The sequence below is a fragment of the Peromyscus californicus genome, unplaced genomic scaffold, assembly GCF_007827085.1.
Source record: "Peromyscus californicus insignis strain IS unplaced genomic scaffold, ASM782708v3 Scaffold_11__1_contigs__length_118956290, whole genome shotgun sequence".
Taxonomy (NCBI): domain Eukaryota; kingdom Metazoa; phylum Chordata; class Mammalia; order Rodentia; family Cricetidae; genus Peromyscus; species Peromyscus californicus.
Genome location: NW_026294402.1, coordinates 14,820,378 through 14,841,523, shown reverse-complemented (window position 1 = coordinate 14,841,523; position 21,146 = coordinate 14,820,378). Strand labels below are relative to the sequence as shown.

At 37.5% G+C, this 21,146-nt stretch overlaps 2 protein-coding genes across 2 annotated transcripts; both read right to left on the bottom strand.

The window, feature by feature from the left end:
* Positions 1-9,608: 9,608 nt before the first annotated feature.
* On the bottom strand, positions 9,609-10,562 carry LOC128102995 (olfactory receptor 7G2-like). The gene has a single exon (XM_052727023.1). The coding sequence runs from the start codon at positions 10,548-10,550 to the stop codon at positions 9,609-9,611; it is 942 nt and encodes a 313-aa protein (XP_052582983.1). The 5' UTR covers positions 10,551-10,562.
* Positions 10,563-19,977: 9,415 nt separating this feature from the next.
* LOC128102991 (olfactory receptor 7G2-like) lies at positions 19,978-20,922 on the bottom strand. The gene has a single exon (XM_052727009.1). The coding sequence runs from the start codon at positions 20,914-20,916 to the stop codon at positions 19,978-19,980; it is 939 nt and encodes a 312-aa protein (XP_052582969.1). The 5' UTR covers positions 20,917-20,922.
* Between the last annotated feature and the right edge of the window lie 224 nt (positions 20,923-21,146).

Here is a 21,146-nt window from a genome sequence, read left to right as displayed (position 1 = left end):
TTTTTATTGATAAGACTAATTAGGATTTCATTTCATATAGCACCCCAATATGGGGCAAGAATTTTGACATTGAAAAGACTTTAAAAAGTATTTTTAAAAAGTATTCTAGACACACAAAAATGGAGTAACTGCTTTTAATTGGGTAGGTTCTGTTTGCTAGCAGCAAGAAGAGGTACAGCTCCTTTAAGAGATGGTTTTCTGACTCGGTGCTAGGAGCAAAAACTATACAGCTCTTTTAAGAGGCTCTGATATCAAACACTTAAATGAGATTTATGCGCAGTGGTTGGCATTCTACTCAATGGCAGCATGAACCCAGAAGCTCCCCAGAGTTGGGGAGGTAAACATGGCTCTTGCCAATGCCTCCACCATAAAGCTGGGATCTTAGAGAACTAGGCAGGGTAGACGTAGATGTCCTATCCATGCTGCTTAGCAGTTTAAAGGCTCATGTAGTCAGAAAAAGATAGAGATAGTCAATAAAGACAGATTCAGATGGGGGAAAAATCCTCTAAACACTTTGCAGTGTGTTTGAAAAGTGTGTGTAGGCTTGGGAGAAAGAAGAGAAAGGTTATAAGCAGTCATAGATTTAAAAAAAAGATTTAAAAGTAATAGTAAAGTCCTTAAAAGGAAATAAAGTAACAAAAATATGATAGGCAATGTAAATATGGAAAATACACAGTCCGGATTCTATATTTTACTGTGTTGTCTTTGGATTTTTTGACTGTTAACGGGAAAATGATAACTACTAAGATTCATTGGATTGTGAAAGCTACTAAATTAAACCAACCTATATATTTTAGAAATACCTTTTTTTATTTAAAAAATTATTCATTTTATATACCAACCACAGATCCCCCTCTCATCCCTCCTACTGCTCCTCCTCTGCCTAAACCCCCCTTGACCCACCCCTCATCCCCTCCTCCAAAAGGGTAAGTTTTCCCATGAGGGGACAGTAAAGCCTGATACATTCAATTGAGGCAGGGCCCAGCCCCTCCCCCCTGCATCAAGCGTGAGCAAGGTGTCTGGCCATAGGTAATAAAACCCAAAAATCCAGCTCATGCACCAGGGTTTGATCCTGATCACACTGCCAAGGTCTCCTCAAACAGACCCAGCTACTCAACTGTCTCCCATATGCAGAGGGTCTAGTCCAGTCACATGCAGGTTCCACAACTGTTGATCTAAAGTTCATGAGTTCCTTGACTTCAAAATTTAAGTCAATAGATATGTTACTTTGTGAAAGAGGCTCTGCTTTTATTTCCACAGGAAATGAGAGCTCTGGATTCATTCTGGGTCAAGAAAAATCAGGTTTGCTCGAGGAAGACCCCCTGAAAATTTTCTGATAGGAGTGGATGGTCCAGCATTTCAGAGCAGCTCTGTTGTAGTTTCCATTGAGTTTGACATCCAGAATGGCTGCAAGACTTCTGGCTGAGATGATACAACATCACAGAATTCCCCAGTCAGAACTTGACCATAATCATAAATTATTTTAGGATATCCCAAAGATTACCTGTACCCCTAATCAATAGGGAATAGTCTACAGAACTCTGCTCACATTTCCAAAAAATGGGTCAAGGATATTTATTATCATTTAAAGGAGGTTGGGTACAAGTTGTTATTGGTAATGGTCAAGAAGAAAGCTGAACAAAGGAAATTAGATTTGGGGGATCTCACAGTAAAAAGAAAAGCAGGGGGATATAGAAATGTGGTAATGCCAGTTAGGATAGAAAATGAACACTCTGAACTCACCAAGATAGGATAGATAATTGAGTATTTTCTCTGAATTTGTCAAATGTAAATGGACTAGACATTGTGAATGTAATTATTGCATACATATCTATAGTTATTGTGTTTATTGTATATAGTTTTCCTATGTTATATAAAACCTTTGCTTTTTATTTAGACAGAAAGAGGAAAATGTTGTGTGATATTTTGTTTGTGTTCTGGCAAATAAAGCTTGCCTGGAGATCGGAGGGTGGAATTAGCCACTAGTTAACCATAGAGCCAGGCAGGGATGGCTCACGCTTTTTTTTTTTTTTTTTTTTTGGTTTTTCAAGACAGGGTTTCTCTGTGTAGCTTTGCGCCTCTCCTGGAACTCACTTGGTAGACCAGGCTGGCCTCGAACTCACAGAGATCCGCCTGGCTCTGCCTCCCGAGTGCTGGGATTAAAGGCGTGCGCCACCACCGCCCGGCGACTCACGCTTTTAATCCCAGCACTTGGGAGGCTCATGCCTTTAATCCCAGCACAATCGCAAGGTGGAGAAAGAATATAAGGTGCTTGGAGACAGGTTCTTGGGCCCTTTCAGTCTGAGGATCAGAGCAGTAAGAAGTCACTAGTAGCTGTTCCTTTTGTCCTCTGATCTTTCAGGTTGTTACTCTGATATTTGACTCCTTGTTTTTATTGATAAGACTAGTTAGGATCATGTTTCATTTTAATTCTTTCTTTTGATTAGTTAGACCAAAAGTCTGTCAATCTAGTTTATTTTCTCAAAGAACCATTGCTAAAATACCTGAATTTTTTATGCCTTTTTCTGTTTCTATTTCATTCATCTCTCATCTAATTATTTCTTGCTGTCCAATGGATTTGAATTTGGTTTAATCATATTTTTCCAAGTTCTTGTGTTAATAACAGAGTCATCTATTCATGATTAATATTTTAATTTTTATTTTTATGTGTGTTAAAATAAAATAAAACTATATCACTTTCTCCTTCCTTTTTCTCTCCAAGACCCTCCAAAATTCCCTCCCCCCAATTACTTTCATGTCCTTCACTCTCACACACACGAGTGTGTGTGTGTGTGTATGTATAGATATATGTATATATATATATATATACATATCTATATCACACAAAACCTGCTGAGTCTATTTTTGTTATTTGTATATATATAGTTTCATGGCTGTCTACTTTGTATTGGAATACTAATCATGGGGCTTATCTTGAGAGAGGATAATTCTCCCTCTCTCTGCAGTCTCAGCCTGTAATTCTGTGTCCAGTGATGTGATGCCAATAGATTCCCCCTCTTCTGTGATAGCATGTCCACTAATGTTGGCATTGTTTTGGTCTTGTTTATGCAAACATTTCTAGAAAAGACTGTTTCACAGCAGAAATTTTGCTATCCTGAGTCTTATAAATTTCGGTTTCCTCTTCCAAACATATCTCCAGATCACAGATATGTGACCTGTGAGCCATTGGGGCTCAACTCCTCATGATCCACTAATTTCTGAATTATGTCTAGTCATAATCTTTTATAATAGTTTCTGTTTACTGTAAAGAGACACTTCTTTGAGTGGAGGTGGCGTAGTTACAACAATTTTTAAATATAAGATTTGAGAGTAGTTAGAATTTATGCTGAGCTAGAAAAATGGTGGTAGTATATTCTCTTTAGTGATCCATGACCTCATTAGCTCTGATAAGATGGCTGGTTCAATTAGACAGCTGTCGGTTAGCACCAACTTTTAGTGCTACTTATTGTGCCATTACTAACACCATGCCATGATGGTCCTTGCTGAGAGTCACTACAAATGTGTAAATGAGAAGATTGATGAAATGGCATTACAGTTTATAGATGGAGAACTTGACAAAGCATGAAAAGGAACAAAAATTATTTTGTATGTATATTTGCTCAAATGAAAACAAAGAAATAAAAATGAATCTAGAGAGAAGGTTCAGTGGGTAAAGGCACTGATTGTTGAGCCTCAAAACCAGGAGGGAGGGGCTTGGTCCTGTCTCAACTTAGTGTGCCAGACTTTGTTGATTCCCCAAGGGAGGCCTTACCCTCTCTGAGGAGTGGATGGGGGGTGGAATGTGGGAAGGGAGTGGGGCAGGAGAAGGGGAAGGAGGGGGATCTGGGATTGGTATGTAAAAGGAAAGAAAAAAATTTTTATTAAATAAATAAATAAATAAATGGAAAAAACCCCCTCATTTGGAATACTGGGACCCACATAGTGAAAGGAGAGATCTGATGCCTGCAAACTTCCACACAAACACATGTAAACATGCATATGTAAATGAATGTAAAAACACTAAGTAAAGGATATATTTCTTGTAGTTTCAGGGCCAGCTGCAAAACTAAGATTGTAAATCCTTGCTGATGGCAGTTAGAGATTTCAATAGTCATACCTGGTTGACACACACCAGGAAAGAACGTTTTTAAATTTCTACTTTTTCTTTTCTAAGAAGAATAGCTATTTAAATATACATAACAAATTTTGTCCTCATCATTGAAGTTAAATCATGTTTAGCAAACTTTAATTATTACAGAAACCTGTTAAATCACTCAAATATTCTGCTACTTTAATGAAAACAAACAAAATGTTAAATAAATATCGGTTACTAAGTTAATAGGTTAACTATCATATAGAACCTCAAAATTAATTTATCTTTCTACATTTCATTTTTGTTGACTTGGGTTTTTGTGTGTACACATGCGTATGCATGTTCATGTGTGTGGGCACTCACATAGGTGTGAATGTACATGCAGTTGCGTACAAGTATGTAGGGGACCCCTGAGTTTTATGTTGAGTGTCTTCTTCCATCACTTCCTATTTTATTTACTAAGGAAAGTTCTTTTGCTGAACTCAGAGCTAGCTGGTTCTATCCAGTTTAGTTAGCTACTTCAAAATGGGGGAAAAAGTTTAGTATCCTGTCTCTGACTCTCTGGTCCTGGAATTGCAGACAGTACAGTTAGCACATCTGCTCAGGTTTGTCTGTGGATTCTGGGGATATGAACTCCCATTCTCACGTTTCCTAGTCAAGATCTTCTTCCATGGACCCATCTCCATAGTCTCTGCATGTTATTTCTAATGTTTACATACTGAGAATTACAAAAGGTTGTCTTATAAGTGTTAAGTCTACAGTTAAGTTCACCCAAGTGTGAATCAATATAAAATTTCATGTAGACTTAAAAATACTCAAAAGGGGAAAAGTAGACTGAAGTATATGCTTTTCTAGACCCTACCTAGTCATTATTTTTTTTGCTTTAAGTAAGCTTATTTTGTATGCAATAATTCATTGTCATATTCACAATGAGAAATATATCTGGGAATTAGCAAGATGATTTATATTTTCTTTCACAGATTCTTTACCCTTCTAAATGAGGTTGTTCAATCTTGCTTCCATATCATTGCTTGTTTTCTCATAGATACATTTGTTCTATTTAGAACTTCATGCTTTAATTTTGACTACCTGTGTGTGTCCAAAACCTTGTCTATTTAGTACAGATTTTTCAAGTTTGGAATATAAGTTTTTAATATATGCCTTAATGAGCTTTCAAATTTTATTTTTATATATTTGAATGTTTTCTATTTCAATTAATTGATGATCTACTTAATATTTAGAATTAATTTGAATACATTTTACAGATCCAGAGGGGAAAAAGTCTGAATAATTTCTGTCACTACAGTAAAAAGCAAAACTACAAATATTATATTGAGGAAGTAAAATGTTCAATACTGGGACTTCTTGAGTTGAAAGCATGAAGTAAAATACTGTCAATTGCACCATTGATCATGTATCCCTAGGAATAGTGTCACAGTGCCATTTTTTTCCTTCACTACCTTTTTTCTGTGTTCATCACAAGCATTGCTCACACACAAGCTCATTTTCTTTCTGTTCTTGGTTCTATTTATCTTCCAATTAATGTCTTTAAAGTCACAATTATCATCACAAAATATATTGAAAAAATTTACACCGTACTTTCATCCCATCCCTAGGAGAATGAGGCATGGGCTCATAGCCAGTGTAAACTACACAGTGAGTTCCAAACCAGATGGGGATATGAAGTGAAATTCTGCACTCCCCCAAATTCCCTTCTAAAAGCTTAGTTTATTATGAATACAGAAGACATAAGCTATAAGTAAAAAATCTGAGCACTTGTGGGCTGCGGATGAAGGTAAATGATAAAGTGCTTTATTAGTATGCACTAAGTACTTAATCTCTATAACATAAATAAAGAAAAAAATTATGGTCATATTCTAGGTCATTTAATCAAAAATATCATGGGAGCTGGAAAGATGGCTGTCCAGTGCACTCTTCTGGCCTCTGTAGACAGACAAGACAGACAGACAGACAGACAGACAGACACACACACACACACACACACACACACACACACACACACACACTAATGAAATAAATCTTAAATCAAAAACAAAACTAATAAAATAGAATCTTGTTCATTGAGAGTACATTTTTGTTCTGTAGAAATGAATCAGTGAATCAGTGATAGGAAGCACATGATGCTCTTTCAGAGGACAGGAGTTTGGTTCCCAGCACCCATATCAAGTGGCTCACAAGTGTAACACAAGCTCCAGAGGATCAGATATCTCCTCTGGCCTCTACAGGCACTGCACTTCCCTGCACATAGATACACAGATATAAACATATTTAAAAATAAGGTCCTAAAGTAAGAACAAAGTTTCAATATTTAGATTATTAAGAGAATTAGATATATATATATATATATATATGGCTAATATACATATGTAGATGTAACCAACCTTCTTATTAAATAAGAAACACAGAACCAATGCAAAGAAGAAAGCCAAGAGGTCAGAGCTAAGAGCTAAAACCTTACCCTTCCTCCTGTGGTGGTCCTACCTCTCCGAACCAGAGCTACCCCTGTGTTAAAGTCTTTATATAGAGTTCCTGTTCTGCCTTCTCATTGGATGTAAACCCAATCACATGACTGCCTCCTCACGGCCTGTCTGTATAGGCCTCCAGGTTTTCCATGATTGGTATTGATTAAAGGCATGTGTATCCAATAATGGCTGTATCCCTGAACACACAGAGACTTACCAAGCTCTGCCTACCAAGTGCTGAGATTACAAGAGTACACCACCACTGCCCTGCTTTCCTATGGCTTGCTAATAGCTCTGACTCCCAGGCAACTTTATTTATTAACCAACAAATAACATTTTAATACAAATAAAATATCACCATATACATATATATATATTTAATTATGGAAAGTATAGTGAGTTCAATAATAATACTATGACATATTTTACTAAAGAAAGAAAACAAATGTCTTATAATATGTAAAAGGACTTGCAACCTCATAATATGAGGAATGTTAATTTATACTTGGGTACAATACATGCATAAGATTGTTAAGAGAAAGGTATATATACTTATGATGATTGGTAACAGCTGAATTATATATCAGAAGATAATTGAGTCAACCATTTAGTCACATTTTATACCTTCCTAAAGATAAAAAGCTTCACATATAAAACTGTTATTTCCTCCAAAGTGTGTGTAAGAAAATATTAAAATGAACTTAAACACAATACCAGAAAAATTAGATACAAAATTTATACCAACATAAAAATGGTTCTTAATTTTAATGTCACTATGCATTACTAATAGTTAAAAGCAAATGGTCCACTGTTAAACTCAATACAATTACAGACATGGAGGCATAAGAGAAAACATAACAGCACCTTCAAGGCATTCATGAATTAACAAGGGTAATGTCTGAAAAAGCATTCATGTTATCTAAACATGTACTGTATACTTTGCTCCCACAGAAACTGAGACTAACTAGGATTTACATTTCATTAAATGTTTTACTACAACCTTTTAAGTGTCAAAGTCTGAATAACCAAGTTTATATCATGAAATTCATTGCAGATTTATCGGAGCTATGTGTTAGTTACTTTCCTCATTTTTGTGACTAAATATCTAACAAGAAATAATTTGAAGGAGGAAGGTTATTGGGGATTTATTGTTTTAGGGCATAGGCCAACATGGTGGAGTTTGTGTGGCAATAGAGGTCACCCACATCTACACATAAATAAGCAGGGAAAGGGAGATGGTAGAGGCCAGAATGCTTTCTCCTTTCTATTACTTTATTTAGTCTGAGGCACGAGTCACTGGGATAGTATCCTTCAGTGTGTATCTTCCCACCACAGTTAAAAACCTCTCAATATTCCCTACAAGGAATATCCAGTGGTATATACAGTGTTTCCAAATGCAGTCAAGTTGACAATAAAATGTATTCATGAAGGCGATAGAATGTCTTATACCCTGTGCAAATAGTACTTTTCAATGAATCATTCATCAAATACTCATAATCAATTCCAAATATAGCAACACAATCTTTCCCCTTGGTTATCATGCCTCCTAATTTTTGTGTCTTCTATAATTTTATATTAAAATAAAACACTTACTTACATTTGAGGCCACATAGATAATTTCATCTTCTACAGGTAGACTTTTTCTCATTTATCATATAAGAAGTAAACAGTTGGATCAGGTTTTTACATGCATGCAGGCACCACATTTAGTCAACTAGAGAAATGATATCTAGTTTAACCATTAAAAATTATTGTTAATCCTAGATGACATATGTTTCTGTGTATCTATCATTATCATGAGATATAACAGTTGCATTTTCTTCCTCCTCTGGAAACTGAAAAGAAACCCATTCCAAGTATGTGTTCACTGTGTGAGGATGGTGGACCCCTATTCTTTGTTCCCAGATATTCTTTAAGTCAGATATGCTTTTAATAAAAGGTACTAATATTTATAGTTTTAATGTATAAGTTCTAAGCGATAGTCAGTTTTCTTCAGGGATGTAGGCTTTACTGGATTGCCTGTTCCAGTGAATGTCTATTACATAGAGAGATATTGAAAATGGCTATGAAATTCTCAAATAATTTTTAGGAGTCTTAATATGCATTAATGAATTTCAAATATCTCAAATCATCTCAAACTTCTTTGTTCACCAGCTAATAAAAATCTTATCAATAGTAAAATGAAGAGAAAGGCACTTAGCCAATGATTTGCAGCAGTGATATCTTCACAGGTTGCCCATGTGTACTTCTTTCCTTCACAGACCTGTGTCCAAGATAGTCATGGGAGTTTCCCAAGAAAAAGAACACACACACACACACACACACACACACACACACACACACACACACACAGGCTAAAATTAGAAACTCAGAAACTCTTCTTCATAGTCCCTTCCTTGGTAACTTGAAGAAAAAAAAGAAAAATTCTGCTTAGAGGATTAAAACCATGTGTCAATGGGAGCTGAAGAAATGGCTCAGTGGTTAAGTAAGAGTGCTTGCTGTTTTTCAGAGGTTTGCTTTCTAGCACTATTGCTGAGCAGCTCACAACCACCATAGTTTCTGCTCAAGGGGATCTGGCCCTCTTCTGGCCTCAGTAGTTACTTGCATACATGTGTATATATAATGTATATATATGCACACAATGCACATATACATGTTAATAAAAATAAAACTGTAGTGGGCTAGAGAAATTGTTCTGTGGTTATACCAGTGTCTCCTCCTCTAGAGGACCTGGGTTGAATTCCCACCACCTACTCAGCAGGTACCAACCCTTGGTGTCTTTGATTCCAAGGGATCTGACACTCTCTTCTGGATTATATGGGCACTAGGCATGTATGTGATACACTTACATACATTCAGGCAAAACACCCAAACATAAACTAAACTAGAATTATATTAAAATTAACTCCAGTATCCAATTTCAAAGAACTAAAATCAAAGCAAGACAGGTGAAAGGAAAAAATAGCAGGCATTTTTGGCTCACCAGCAATCCTGTCACTTTGACTTAACCCAAGGCCAAGGTTCATCACACATCATAGAAGAGCTGCTGCTGTCTTACTAATAACTTTCTTTAGTGCCTCCTTCATATCCCTGTTCCTCAAACCATAGATAAAGGGATTCATCATTGGAGGAACTATGGAATACATCACGGAAGCCACTGCAATATCCCTGGATGAATCAATTACCTCTGAGGTAATGTATACACCAAAACCTGTCCCATAGAACAAAGAAACAACTGACAAATGAGACCCACAAGTGGAAAAGGCTTTGTATTTTCCTTCTGATGATGGCATTTTCAATACTGTAGACACAATGTGAATATAGGAGAAAATTATTCCAAACAGAGGAATGCCAGCAAAAACAGCAGCTGTAACAAATATCAGGATGCTGTTAATGAGGCTGTCAGAACAGGCCAGCTTGATGACTTGTGCGATTTCACAGAAGAAGTGGAGGATTTCCAGGTCAGTGCAGAAGGACAAGTGCAGCATCATCAGACTATGCAACAGACCATTCACAATGCTAATGAATAGAGAGATAAGGACCAGATTAATACAAAAGCAGGGGTTCATGAGTACTGTGTATCTTAGAGGGTAACAAATGGCTACATAGCGGTCATAGGCCATTACTCCAAGGAGAAAACACTCAAAGACAGTACAAACAGCAACAAAGAAGCCCTGGCTGAGGCAGCCTGCATAAGTGATCCTCTGATCCTGTGTTTGTATGTTCACCAGCATCTTTGGAACTGTGATACTGACTAAATACAAGTCATTAAAAGACAGATGACAGAGAAATAAGTACATGGGGGTGTGGAGATGGGAGTCACAATTGATAGCCAACATCATAAGAACATTTCCAAATATTGTGGTCAGGTACATGCATAGGAAAATGCCAAAGATGAGGGGCTGCAGCTCTGTATCATCTGTCAGTCCACGAAGAAAAAATTCAGAAGTGACTGATTGGTTTTCAACATCCATGTTATACGTGAACCTTAAGGGAAAAGAGCAGTAAGAAGTTATTGAAACACATGAACTACAAGCAGCAGTATAAAATTATATTTATTAGGAAGCCACCTTATACATGCCTTGGTCTTTCCAATGTAGCCATCAGGAGTGAAATGTGAGGAAATCAATTTGAATTCAATATCATCCAGTTTCTCCCACGTAGTGGCTGTCTAGTAATTAATATACATACAAAATATCCTGTCCAATATCATCACAAGAATGCATACACATGCCCAAATAAATATTAGGAGCCTTTGTATTTGAGAATGGTATTTTTCTCTGTTCTAAATGAAATTGCAGTTCCCATTACAATAGGATAAGAACAAAAAGACAACACATTATTAAGTCTTGGTAGAAAGATTCAGGGTAATGAGTGATGGACTATGTTGACAATAGGAGTACAATTGTGTGGAATTATTTCTAATCATCTTATGTATGCTGTTCTGACTCACCAGGTTGATTATCTCCTAAAACACCATCCTTCTTTTGTATAAATTAGTTGTAGGATCTGTATTTCTTGGCTAGCTTCAACAAGAATGATATAAATATCTCACCTGTATTTTGCAAATGGAACAACTCTACCTTAGAAATGCAAAGACTACGTGAAAGAACATGTTCCTGGTTAAAAATGAATTACCTCTGAACCAAATCCAAGCTATTTCAATGTTTTTGAAGTGCTTTGGAGTAGGTCACAAGCTGAATGCATTGTCTCAATCTCGAGAGACTCAATGTCCAAAGCTCCTCATTAAAACAACTGCATGGCTGTTATTATAAACCCAGGAGTTCATATCCTTGAAGATCAAGACTAACAGTAGTGAAGAGTTTTGGACAGTTCTCTGATCCTGGAGACCATATGAACACAACTGAGTTTCCTCCCACACTTTAGCATTGCATACGTAAAATATACCACTATTTCCATAAACATACATTCCTTGTAATGTTCTTTACAAACTAAAGATTCTTTATCATTTCCATGATGTATTTTAGCTTGGATCCTATTCTATTTTAAAAAAAAATATGTTTTATATATATAATATATATTCCCATGTATTATATGTGATATAGATAACATATATAATATATATATATATATATATATATATATATATATATAATTGTAGCTGTCCAAGTTTGCAATTATCATAAAAATTCAAGCAAGGTTATCTTCCTTGTGCATCATTTCTGTTGACTGAATCTTAACTTTTGTCTTTCTCTGAAGGAGATTTCTTGTCTGTTTCTTGTGATCACTGCTGATAGTAAAACATATTAAAGTACCATGACCCCACACATTAAATTTGGGAAACATCAGTTGTTTCACAATTGTTTACAATCATTCTGCTCAAGGAAGAAGACAACGTGTTTAATTTAGGGGTTTTGTTGTTTAGGATTGTTTGCTTAGATTTTTTAAATTTTGCTTAGCTGGTTTCCTTTTGGTTATTGTTTTATTCAAAGGTGAGCCATAATCAGAGAGCAGGAAGCAATGTGATTAATACCCTTAGAGCAAGCAAACAAATCTGCCTTATAACTCATCTCTACCCAGCAGGCTTTCTGGAATGGGTCGTGGGTGGGGGGATCAGTGAAACTTTCCATAGCTCAGTCTTGTTCCCATTGAACTACATTTCTTTTTATTTATTTTATTTTACTTAATTTTACATATCAGCCACGGATTCCCTTGTTCTCCCCGCTCCCGCCGCCGACCCCCGCCCCCGCCTTCCCCCCAGCCTACCCCCCATTCCCATCTCCTCCAAGGCAAAGACTTCCCTGGGGATTAAGTTCAACCTGGTAGATTCAGTCCAGGCAGGTCCAGTCCCCTCATCCCAGGCTAAGCCAAGTGTCCCTGTATAAGCCCCAAGTTCCAAACAACCAGCTCATGCACTAAGCACAGGACCCAGACCCACTGCCTGGATGCCTCCCAAACAGATCAAGCTGATCAACTGTCTCACTTCTCCAGAGGGCCTGATCCAGTTGGGGGCTCCTCAGCTATTGGTTTATATTGAACTACATTTCTAAGACTTATGATGTGTCTCCCCCATGTGTATCTCTATCTCTGTTTCCATCTCTCTCTCTCTCTCTCTCTCTCTCTCTCTCTCTCTCTCTCTCTCTCTCTCTCTCTCTCTCTCTCTGTGATCTTTCATATATGTACATGATCTTTCATGCCCTTCTCTAATTCTTGGGATGTCTCTATTCAGGAACTTACTGAAAGACTGAGTCAAGTTATTTTGTGATAGATGTACCTTGTACTCCTCCAAAACCATCTGGGCTAGGGCATTAAATCAGAATAAACATGTCATTTGCAGCCCATATGTGCTAAGCTAACAATAACTAATACATGGTTATTCCCTTTTACAATATCAACTATAAAAGTGCTTTGCTAATATGCAATATGTAAGTGTTCCTACCTAAATGTTTTAGTAGTGGATCACCATCTATAATATTAAAAGCATGACAACACTGAGCAAATAATTTTATTCCTTTATTTTGTCATTATTGTATACAACAGCTTTCTTCATTCAAGAAAACAGTGAATTAAACTGAGGAATTTATTTGTTTGTCTATTTAGTACTAGAGATTTAAATTAGAATCACACAAAAGTCTTCCTCATGAATTTTACCACTGAGTTTCACACACACACACACACACACACACACACACACACACACACACACTCACTCACACACACAAAATTGCCCAGGATGCACCCAAAGTCTAGCTAAGTTTGCTTTCAATACACAACCTTAGTGCATCATTATACCAAGTTGTTATGATTATAGCCCTACACCACTAAAATTAGCTGAAGTGATAATAAAAAAGCTAAGCCACCAGAATCCATTATAGCTATTATATGTGCATATCTCATCTGATTAGAATTCAGACATCATTTTATAGGTTTTATAGATTTATTATAGTGGAGAACATTTGCAATAGCCTGGATTATTTGGGGGTTTCCGTATGGACCTTCTGACCATCAACTTGATTAAATGTAACCCATATATGGCACTAGAGATTTCATTTGTTGGGAAGAAGTGACTAGTTTTGGCTCTGTATTCCCTGCTGTTTAGTGATTCCACTTAAATTTCTTTCATACGTGTCTATTTTAAGAAGTTTCTACTCTGCTATTTTTCTATATGACCCCTCAAATGTCTCTTAGTTTTAACTATCCCTGCCTATATTCCCTCACTTATCCATCCTCTCCCTCCCTACACTCATTTGATCCTCCCATTCCAGTTCCCCACTTCCCCGTGTATCTCTAACTGTGTACTCTGTTTTTCCTTTCTAGGGAGGACTTTCCATTACCTTGTCCCTTACTTTATACTTAACATCTATGGTTATACTGATTGTAGACTGCTTATTGTTGTTTTATCTTTGGCATAGTGGCTGTGCCTTAATCTACTGCTATTTCAGCCAGTAACTGTGACTCTGCAGTTACCATCCTGCTTCTCTGGCAGCAGCCTGGCTGCTTAGGCAACAGCCTGGCAGGACTTGTGTTCCTGCAAGCATTGGCTCTGCTGCTGCCACTAAACACAGCTTTAACTAAATCTCTATTGGCCTATTTTAAAGAAGACTCAAGATTCAAAGACTGGGGTGAAAATCTGCTAGCTCATAGAGGTTCAGTAGCACCTAGATAACCTCTCCTTTCTGGCATCTCCAAAAGAGAGTGTCCTAATGCTCCACCAAACAAAAAAAAGCCATGCAACTCCAAATCCCTCCCTACTGATTCTGGTCATCTCTCTATCTCTTCCAGATGCTCTCCAGTGCTCTATGATTACTGTCAACTAGTTGCCAACTCAGCCTCCTGACACAAGGTTAATTTTATTTAACTAACACAAATGCAAACTCGGGGTTCACCATGTGATCAAATATCACATGCCCCAGAAGAGAATTTGACTTCACTGTGGCTGTTGTTGCTACTACAGTGGTAGCGGCCAGAGCTGCTACTGTTTCTGGGATTGCTTTTTTACAATTGATTACTACATCTAGTACAGTGGAGACCCTGGCAGCAAAAGTAGCTACCATAGTTAATTACTCCTTCATTCCATTGGGTATGATAAATTTAATTTAGCAGTAATATGCATTTCAATTGGCTTTAAAAGTTATAAAATTAATAAAACTCCAGTTCCACTTTCTTTTGGGATACCATCTTACTAGGACTCCAATTTGCAGTAAGGCTCATTAAGGAAGGGAATGGCTCGATTGCCCTTAGCTATTAGCTATGGGTGGGTTAGGACTTCTGTTGGTCTTTCCTGTGTCAAACGCACAGATTGTAAGCCCAGCACCACTTTAAGATCTATGGCAGCAGTTAATCCTACAGCTCACACATGGTTGAGCCTGTATGATAATGAGTATTCAATGACGGGTAATTCCTGGGGGGCACCCACTTACCTAAGAAAGGGAGCCTGCGTGGCCTGGGCAGGTGTCTTGATGACAGGTAAGGTGATGTGCTGATGTCCCATGTAACCTAACACAGAAGCTCATTTTTCTTTTTAGTAAGGTGGGAATCTGTTGGTCCCTGACCCCTGTTCCTTGGGTAGCTGTTGTCTTGCTTGCTGACCTTGATCAGATGTCCTCCCTATGCTAATTCCCTGCCGGTTTCATTCTTCCTAAACAGCTTACTGGGTGTTCCTTGTTTGTGTATCCTGCATATTGGTGTAATGCTAGAGTGTAAAACAGCTGTAGTGAACTTTTGCCCTCCCAGGTTCTTCCACTGTGCTGTAAGCCTGTATTTAAGGACTCTTCCCCTTCAATAAAGGGAATTCTACTGAGACAAATGACCCACTGTCTTTTCTCTGTTTTAATCCTCAGTCCCTCACTCAGACATGGTGAATAGGTAGTAACATGGGCACTACAGTGTTCCTCTTACTCCACATCTTGTCCAGATGAGATGCCACTAGTTTTATTCATCCTGGCCATTCTCTTTGCTCTAAAAAGAAATTTCAAAGTAGTTTTGACTAGCATTTTCCTAATCACTAAGAATGTTGAAAGCTGGATGGTGGTGGCGCCTGCCTTTAATCCCAGCACTTGGGAGGCAGAATCAGGGGGATCTCTGTGAGTTTGAGGCCAGCCTGGTCTTTACAGCAAGATCCAGGATGACCAAAACTACACAGAGAAACCCTGTCTCAAAAAAAAAAAATGTTGAATTTTGCTTTAAGTGTTACTAAGCCATTTGTGGTTAATCTTTTGAAAACTCTCTGCTTAGTTCTGCCTCTCATTTTTTTAACTTAGGTTATTTGTTTTCTAGGTGTCCAGTTTTTTCTTTTTTTTCTCTTTTCTTTTTGTTCTATACATATTTTAGATATCAGCTCTCTATCAGATATGTGATTGGTGAAAATCTTTCCCATTTCCAGTTTGTAACCTGACACTTTGTCCAAATGATGGTATCCTTTGCTATACAGAAGCTTTTCAGTTTCATGATGTCCCATTTATTAATTGTTGGTCATAGTGCCTGCACTATTGGTGTTCTGTTCAGAAAGTCTTTTCCTGTGCTAATGAGTTTAAGATGAGTCTCCACTTTCTCTTCTATAAGAGTCACTTATATCTGGCCAAACATTGAGGTCCTTTATCCATTTGGAATGCAATTTGTGCAAGGGCATAAATGCAGATCTATTTACATTCTTCTACATACAGCCATCGAGTTTGGCCAGCCAGCACAATTTGCTGAATATTCTGTCTTTTTACAGTGTGTATTTTTAGATTCTTTGTCAAAAATAAGGTGTCCATAGATGTATGGATTTATGTTTGGTTCTTCAATTTGATTTCATTAACCAAGGTGTCTATTTTACTATGTTTTTTTTTTTATTACAGCTCTGTAGTACAGCTTGAGATCTGAGATACTAATCCTCTGGCAATTTCTAGTATTATTTAGAAATATTTCAACTATGCTGAATTTTTTGTGTTTCCATATGAAGCTAAAAATTGTCCTTCCAATTTCTGGGAAGAATTATGTTAAGATTTTGATAGAGATTGTCTTGAACTTGTAGATTGCTTTTAGTAGGATGATCAATTTTACTATAATCAATTTTAGTATAATTTTAATCATACGAATTCATAAGCATAGGTGATCTTCCCACCTTTGTATATCTTCTTTAGTTTCTTTTTTTAATTTCTTAATTTTTTTATTATACAAGTCTTTCACTTTCTTAATTAGAGTTACCCCCAAGATAAATGATTTGAGACTATTGTAAAAGGTACTGTTTCCTGATTTTTTCCTCACTCTGTCTTTTGTGTATAGAAATGCTGTTAATGTGTTAATATTTTATCCTGCTACTTTGCAGAAAGTGTTTGTTATCTGTAGAAGTTCCCCAATAGAGTTTTTAGGGTCTTTTATATATAAAAGCATATTATTTATAACTAGCAATAGTTTGGCTTATTTCCTATTTTTATCCTTTGTTGTCTTATTGCTCTAGCTAAGAATTCTAGTTCTATGTTGACTATACATGGAGAGAGTGGACATTCTTTTCTTGTACTTAATTTTAGTTGAAATTCTTTCTCTGTGTTTATGTTCATATTTCCTGTGGGATTGTTTTATAATTCTTTAATTATGTTGAGGTATGTCTTCTGTGTCCCTAATTCATCAGGATTTTTATCTTGAAAGAACATATGATTTTTATAAAAGGCCTTTTCTGCATCTAATGAAATGATCATGTAGTTTCTGTTTTTCAGTCTGTTTATTTGGTGGATTGCATTTATTGATTTATGGATGGATGAAAGAAGGACATGGATCATGCCAGGTGATGTTATATGGCTGTGTAAAGTTCCTAAATTCTTTAATGAAATTAGTGGCATCATTTGAGAAAGGACCCAATGTAATTTCTTTACCTATGAGAGATCAGACAAATAGTAAGGGACATGGACATAGAGAGGCCCTTGAATACCCACCATCTCCCTGAGGGGGTAGATTCGATCAGTGTGAAACCTGGTGGGAGTCATTTGTGTGCACAGAAAAAGCAATGGTCCTTGGCGAGGTGGAGAATGTGGTGATATTGGGTCCCCCAATTTATTGTGTACCCTAATAAACTTATTTGTGGTCAGAGAACAGAATAGCCACTAGATAGACCTACAGGCCAGAAAATGGTGGCACACACATCTCTAATTCTAGCATTCCAGAGGCAGAGATCTGTCTGCATCTCTGAGTTCAAAGCCACACCAGAAACAGCCAGTCATGTTGACACACACCTTTAATCCCAGGAACTGATGGCAGGAAGCAGAAAGTATGTAAGGTGTGAGAACCAGGAACTATAGCCTTTTTAAGGTTTTAGCTTCTAGCAGCACTTAAGCTGAAATCCATTCATGCGAGGACTCAGAAGCTTTCAGTTTGAGGAAATAAGATCAGCTGAGGAATTGGTGAGGTGATGACTGTGGCTTGTTCTGTTTCTCTGAACGTTCAGTGTTCACCCCAATACCTGGGTCCAGATTTGCTTTTATTAATAAGACCTTTTCAGATTTGTTTTACAGGAGAAGGTTGGAGGGCAGTAGGTGAGAGAAATGACAGTGCCTATAGAAATTGAGGTGCATGATCAATATATGGAGGAGTTTTAGAGGAGGAAAGGAAGGTGGTAGTTGAGAAGACTAAGGAGGGAATTGAGGAGGTGTTGGTGGTACCTGAGGACTTGATTGTGCCTGTGGTGGGTCCAGGTCCTATATGTCTAAATCAAAGGCAAAAGGTGCTGTGGACTCAAGACTATGGCCAGCTTTGTAAAGACTTTTTGGCCTTTACCAATAGGATTTGATGTGTGTGAAAAGAGATGTGAGGGAGGGAAAAGATGCTTCATTTGAATTATTTGCCATTGTATTGGCAAAAGTTAAGATTTGTGAGAATCTGGATGTTAACATTTTCTGGCCACTGACACTGCTAATCTTCTTGTATTGAGGCAACACTGTGTTGCAGTAGAAAGTAAGATGGAAGGTATAATCACATCACAGACTTCAAGGAAGGAGAGAGATTTGATAAGAATGAAAATATTTGTAACTGAAGTTTTTCTGTGTCCTACCTGGCTCATGTTCAGGACAAATCTCTCACTCACAGTCCCATAGCCTTTTATAAAATAATCACAGAGAGGTTTATATTAATTAAACCTGCTCAGCCATTAGCTCAGGCTTACCACTGACTAGCTCATACACTTAAACTCGGCCCATTTCTATTAATGTATATGTTACCATGTGTTCCGTGGCTTTACCTGTGTGCCATTACATGCTGCTCCCTGGACAGCGGGCTAGCATCTCCTTTTTGAACCGTGTTCACCATTGTAATTTTACCTCAGCCTCTAGGACAGCTGTAACTAATTCTTTCCAGTCCTGAGGGACAATTCTGTTACAAGTTAACCACGAGTTTAACATCTGCTTTACAAATGGAGAATGTAAACCATATGAGACTATAGCTTCTTACATCTCCTTAAGTGTAACATTTCTACTTGAGTACAATTAGCTTGTACATGCTCTTGAGCAGGTAGTTCCTGTAAGGTTACTGGATAGATTAAGTCTGTTTGTTTGAAAACAGGCTGTCACTCTGTAACCATAAAATTACATCCAGAAATTTAATAATTTAAACTTTAAACTCTTCTGTCTGGGTATGTTCTATTTTTCTATAATATCATGATAGTGTGCCAGGCAACTCTGTAGGAAAGATAACCAGGTAGCTTAGCCAAATAGGTTATGGGTGGCAAGTGAGTAGAATCAGTGGAGGAGAGGAAATATTGGGGAGACAGACTCTAAAATTTGGAGTCAGGTATGATGAATGGCAGGGGCCCACAGAAACATGATCCATACCATAGGTTGGCTAAATTGGAAGTTTTTGATTCAATTAAAAGAAGGATCAGATGCCCAAAGGAGAACTCAGGAATCTCTCCTAGGTCTTGGCACCAAATGTAAGTAGGAGCAGCAAGAAACCACTGACACAGTCAAACTCCATGGAAAAGAAATAGAGGATTTAATGAAAAACTATTAGGCCATGTCAGATGGTAGAGGATAGTGCCAAGCTGTGAATGTTTGTTTGGTTATATAGAGGCAAATGGGGAAGTGAGGAGCTCTAATACTGGAATAGCCAAGTGGGTTATGATGGGCACTTTGGAGATGCATCAGTTATGGTCAAAAGCATTCAGGTGCCAACTGCCAACATCAGGAAATTTCAGATGTGAATTCTGCAAGCAGAAGTGTTCAGCCAGGCATTGAAGACTTTTTGAGAATTGCTTTTTGAGAATCATCACCCTGAAATATTGCCATCAACACTGACAATTTGGTCTCCCTGTCTTGGAGACCTAACAATCAGGATCACAGAAAGTGCTTAGTCATTTAATTACTCAGACACTTAGAAGAATGTGGTTGAGAAGCATCTGATGATTTGGATGAGAACGAATTCTGTTTCCTTTATGGCTCACCCTAGAAATTCTAGTCAAAAGGAAATAATGTTTCACAAAGGAGATAATATCCTACTAATGAGTCTCTTCAAGGCTTCTTTCATGTCTCTGTTCCTCAGACTATAGATAAAGGGATTCATCATTTGAGGGACCACAGAATACAGAACTGAAGCCACAGCAGTCTTCCTGGATGATTCTGTAACTGTTGAGCTAATGTATACCCCAAAACCTGTTCCATAAAATAAGGAGACAACTGAGAGGTGAGACCCACAGGTGGAAAAGGCTTTATATCTTCCTTCTGAGGATGACATTCTCAAGACAGTGGATGCAATTTGACTATAAGACAAAATGATGCCAGAGAGAGGAACACCACCAAATATGCAAGATGAAATGTATATAAGTATGTTGTCAATAAGAGTGTTGGAACAGGCAAGTTTAGTAATCTGTGTAAGTTCACAAAAGAAATGTGGGATTACCAGTTCTGTGCAGAAGGACAGATGTAACACCATCAGACCATTCACAAGGGCATTTATCATGCTCCCCATCACAGAAAATATTACCATTAAGATACAGAGACAGGGGTTCATAATGATCCTATATCTAAGTGGGTGACAAATGGCAACATAACGGTCATATGCCATTGCTGCAAGAAGACAGTTTTCCATGCCAACAGACAGCAAGACAAAGCAGACCTGAGTCAGGCAACCTGCATAAGTGATGCTCTGGTCTTGTGTTTGTATATTCACCAACATCTTTGGAATTGTGCATGTGACTAAAACGATGTCATTAAAAGAAAGCCCAGAAAGAAAGAAGTACATGGGGGTGTGGAGATGGGAGTCTGAGCTGGTGGCCAGAATGATCAGCAGATTTCCTAGGACTGTAACAAGATACATGAAAAGAAATATACTGAAGATGATGAGTTGCAGCTCTGTATCATCTGTGAGTCCCAGGAGAATAAATCCTGATATAACTGTTTGGTTTACAGATTTCATGTTTGTGGTGAATCTGGTGGGGGAGAAATGGGGCAAACAGATAACAAACTACATGAACAGCAGCAATATCAGAAGTGAAATCATTAGAAAAGCAGCTCTGATTTGGGGCTTTAACCTCCAGAATATTGAAAAAATTAATTTCTTACTTCAATCTTCCCACTTTATAGTCTATAGCATCTTTGTCGTTCAAAAATCTTTGCCCCATGAGTATAAGAATATACCCAATGGGG

Coding starts and splice junctions, on each gene's coding strand:
- LOC128102995 (XM_052727023.1), bottom strand. CDS start 10,550: ATGGATGTTGAAAACCAATCAGTCACTTCTGAATTTTTTCTTCGTGGA.
- LOC128102991 (XM_052727009.1), bottom strand. CDS start 20,916: ATGAAATCTGTAAACCAAACAGTTATATCAGGATTTATTCTCCTGGGA.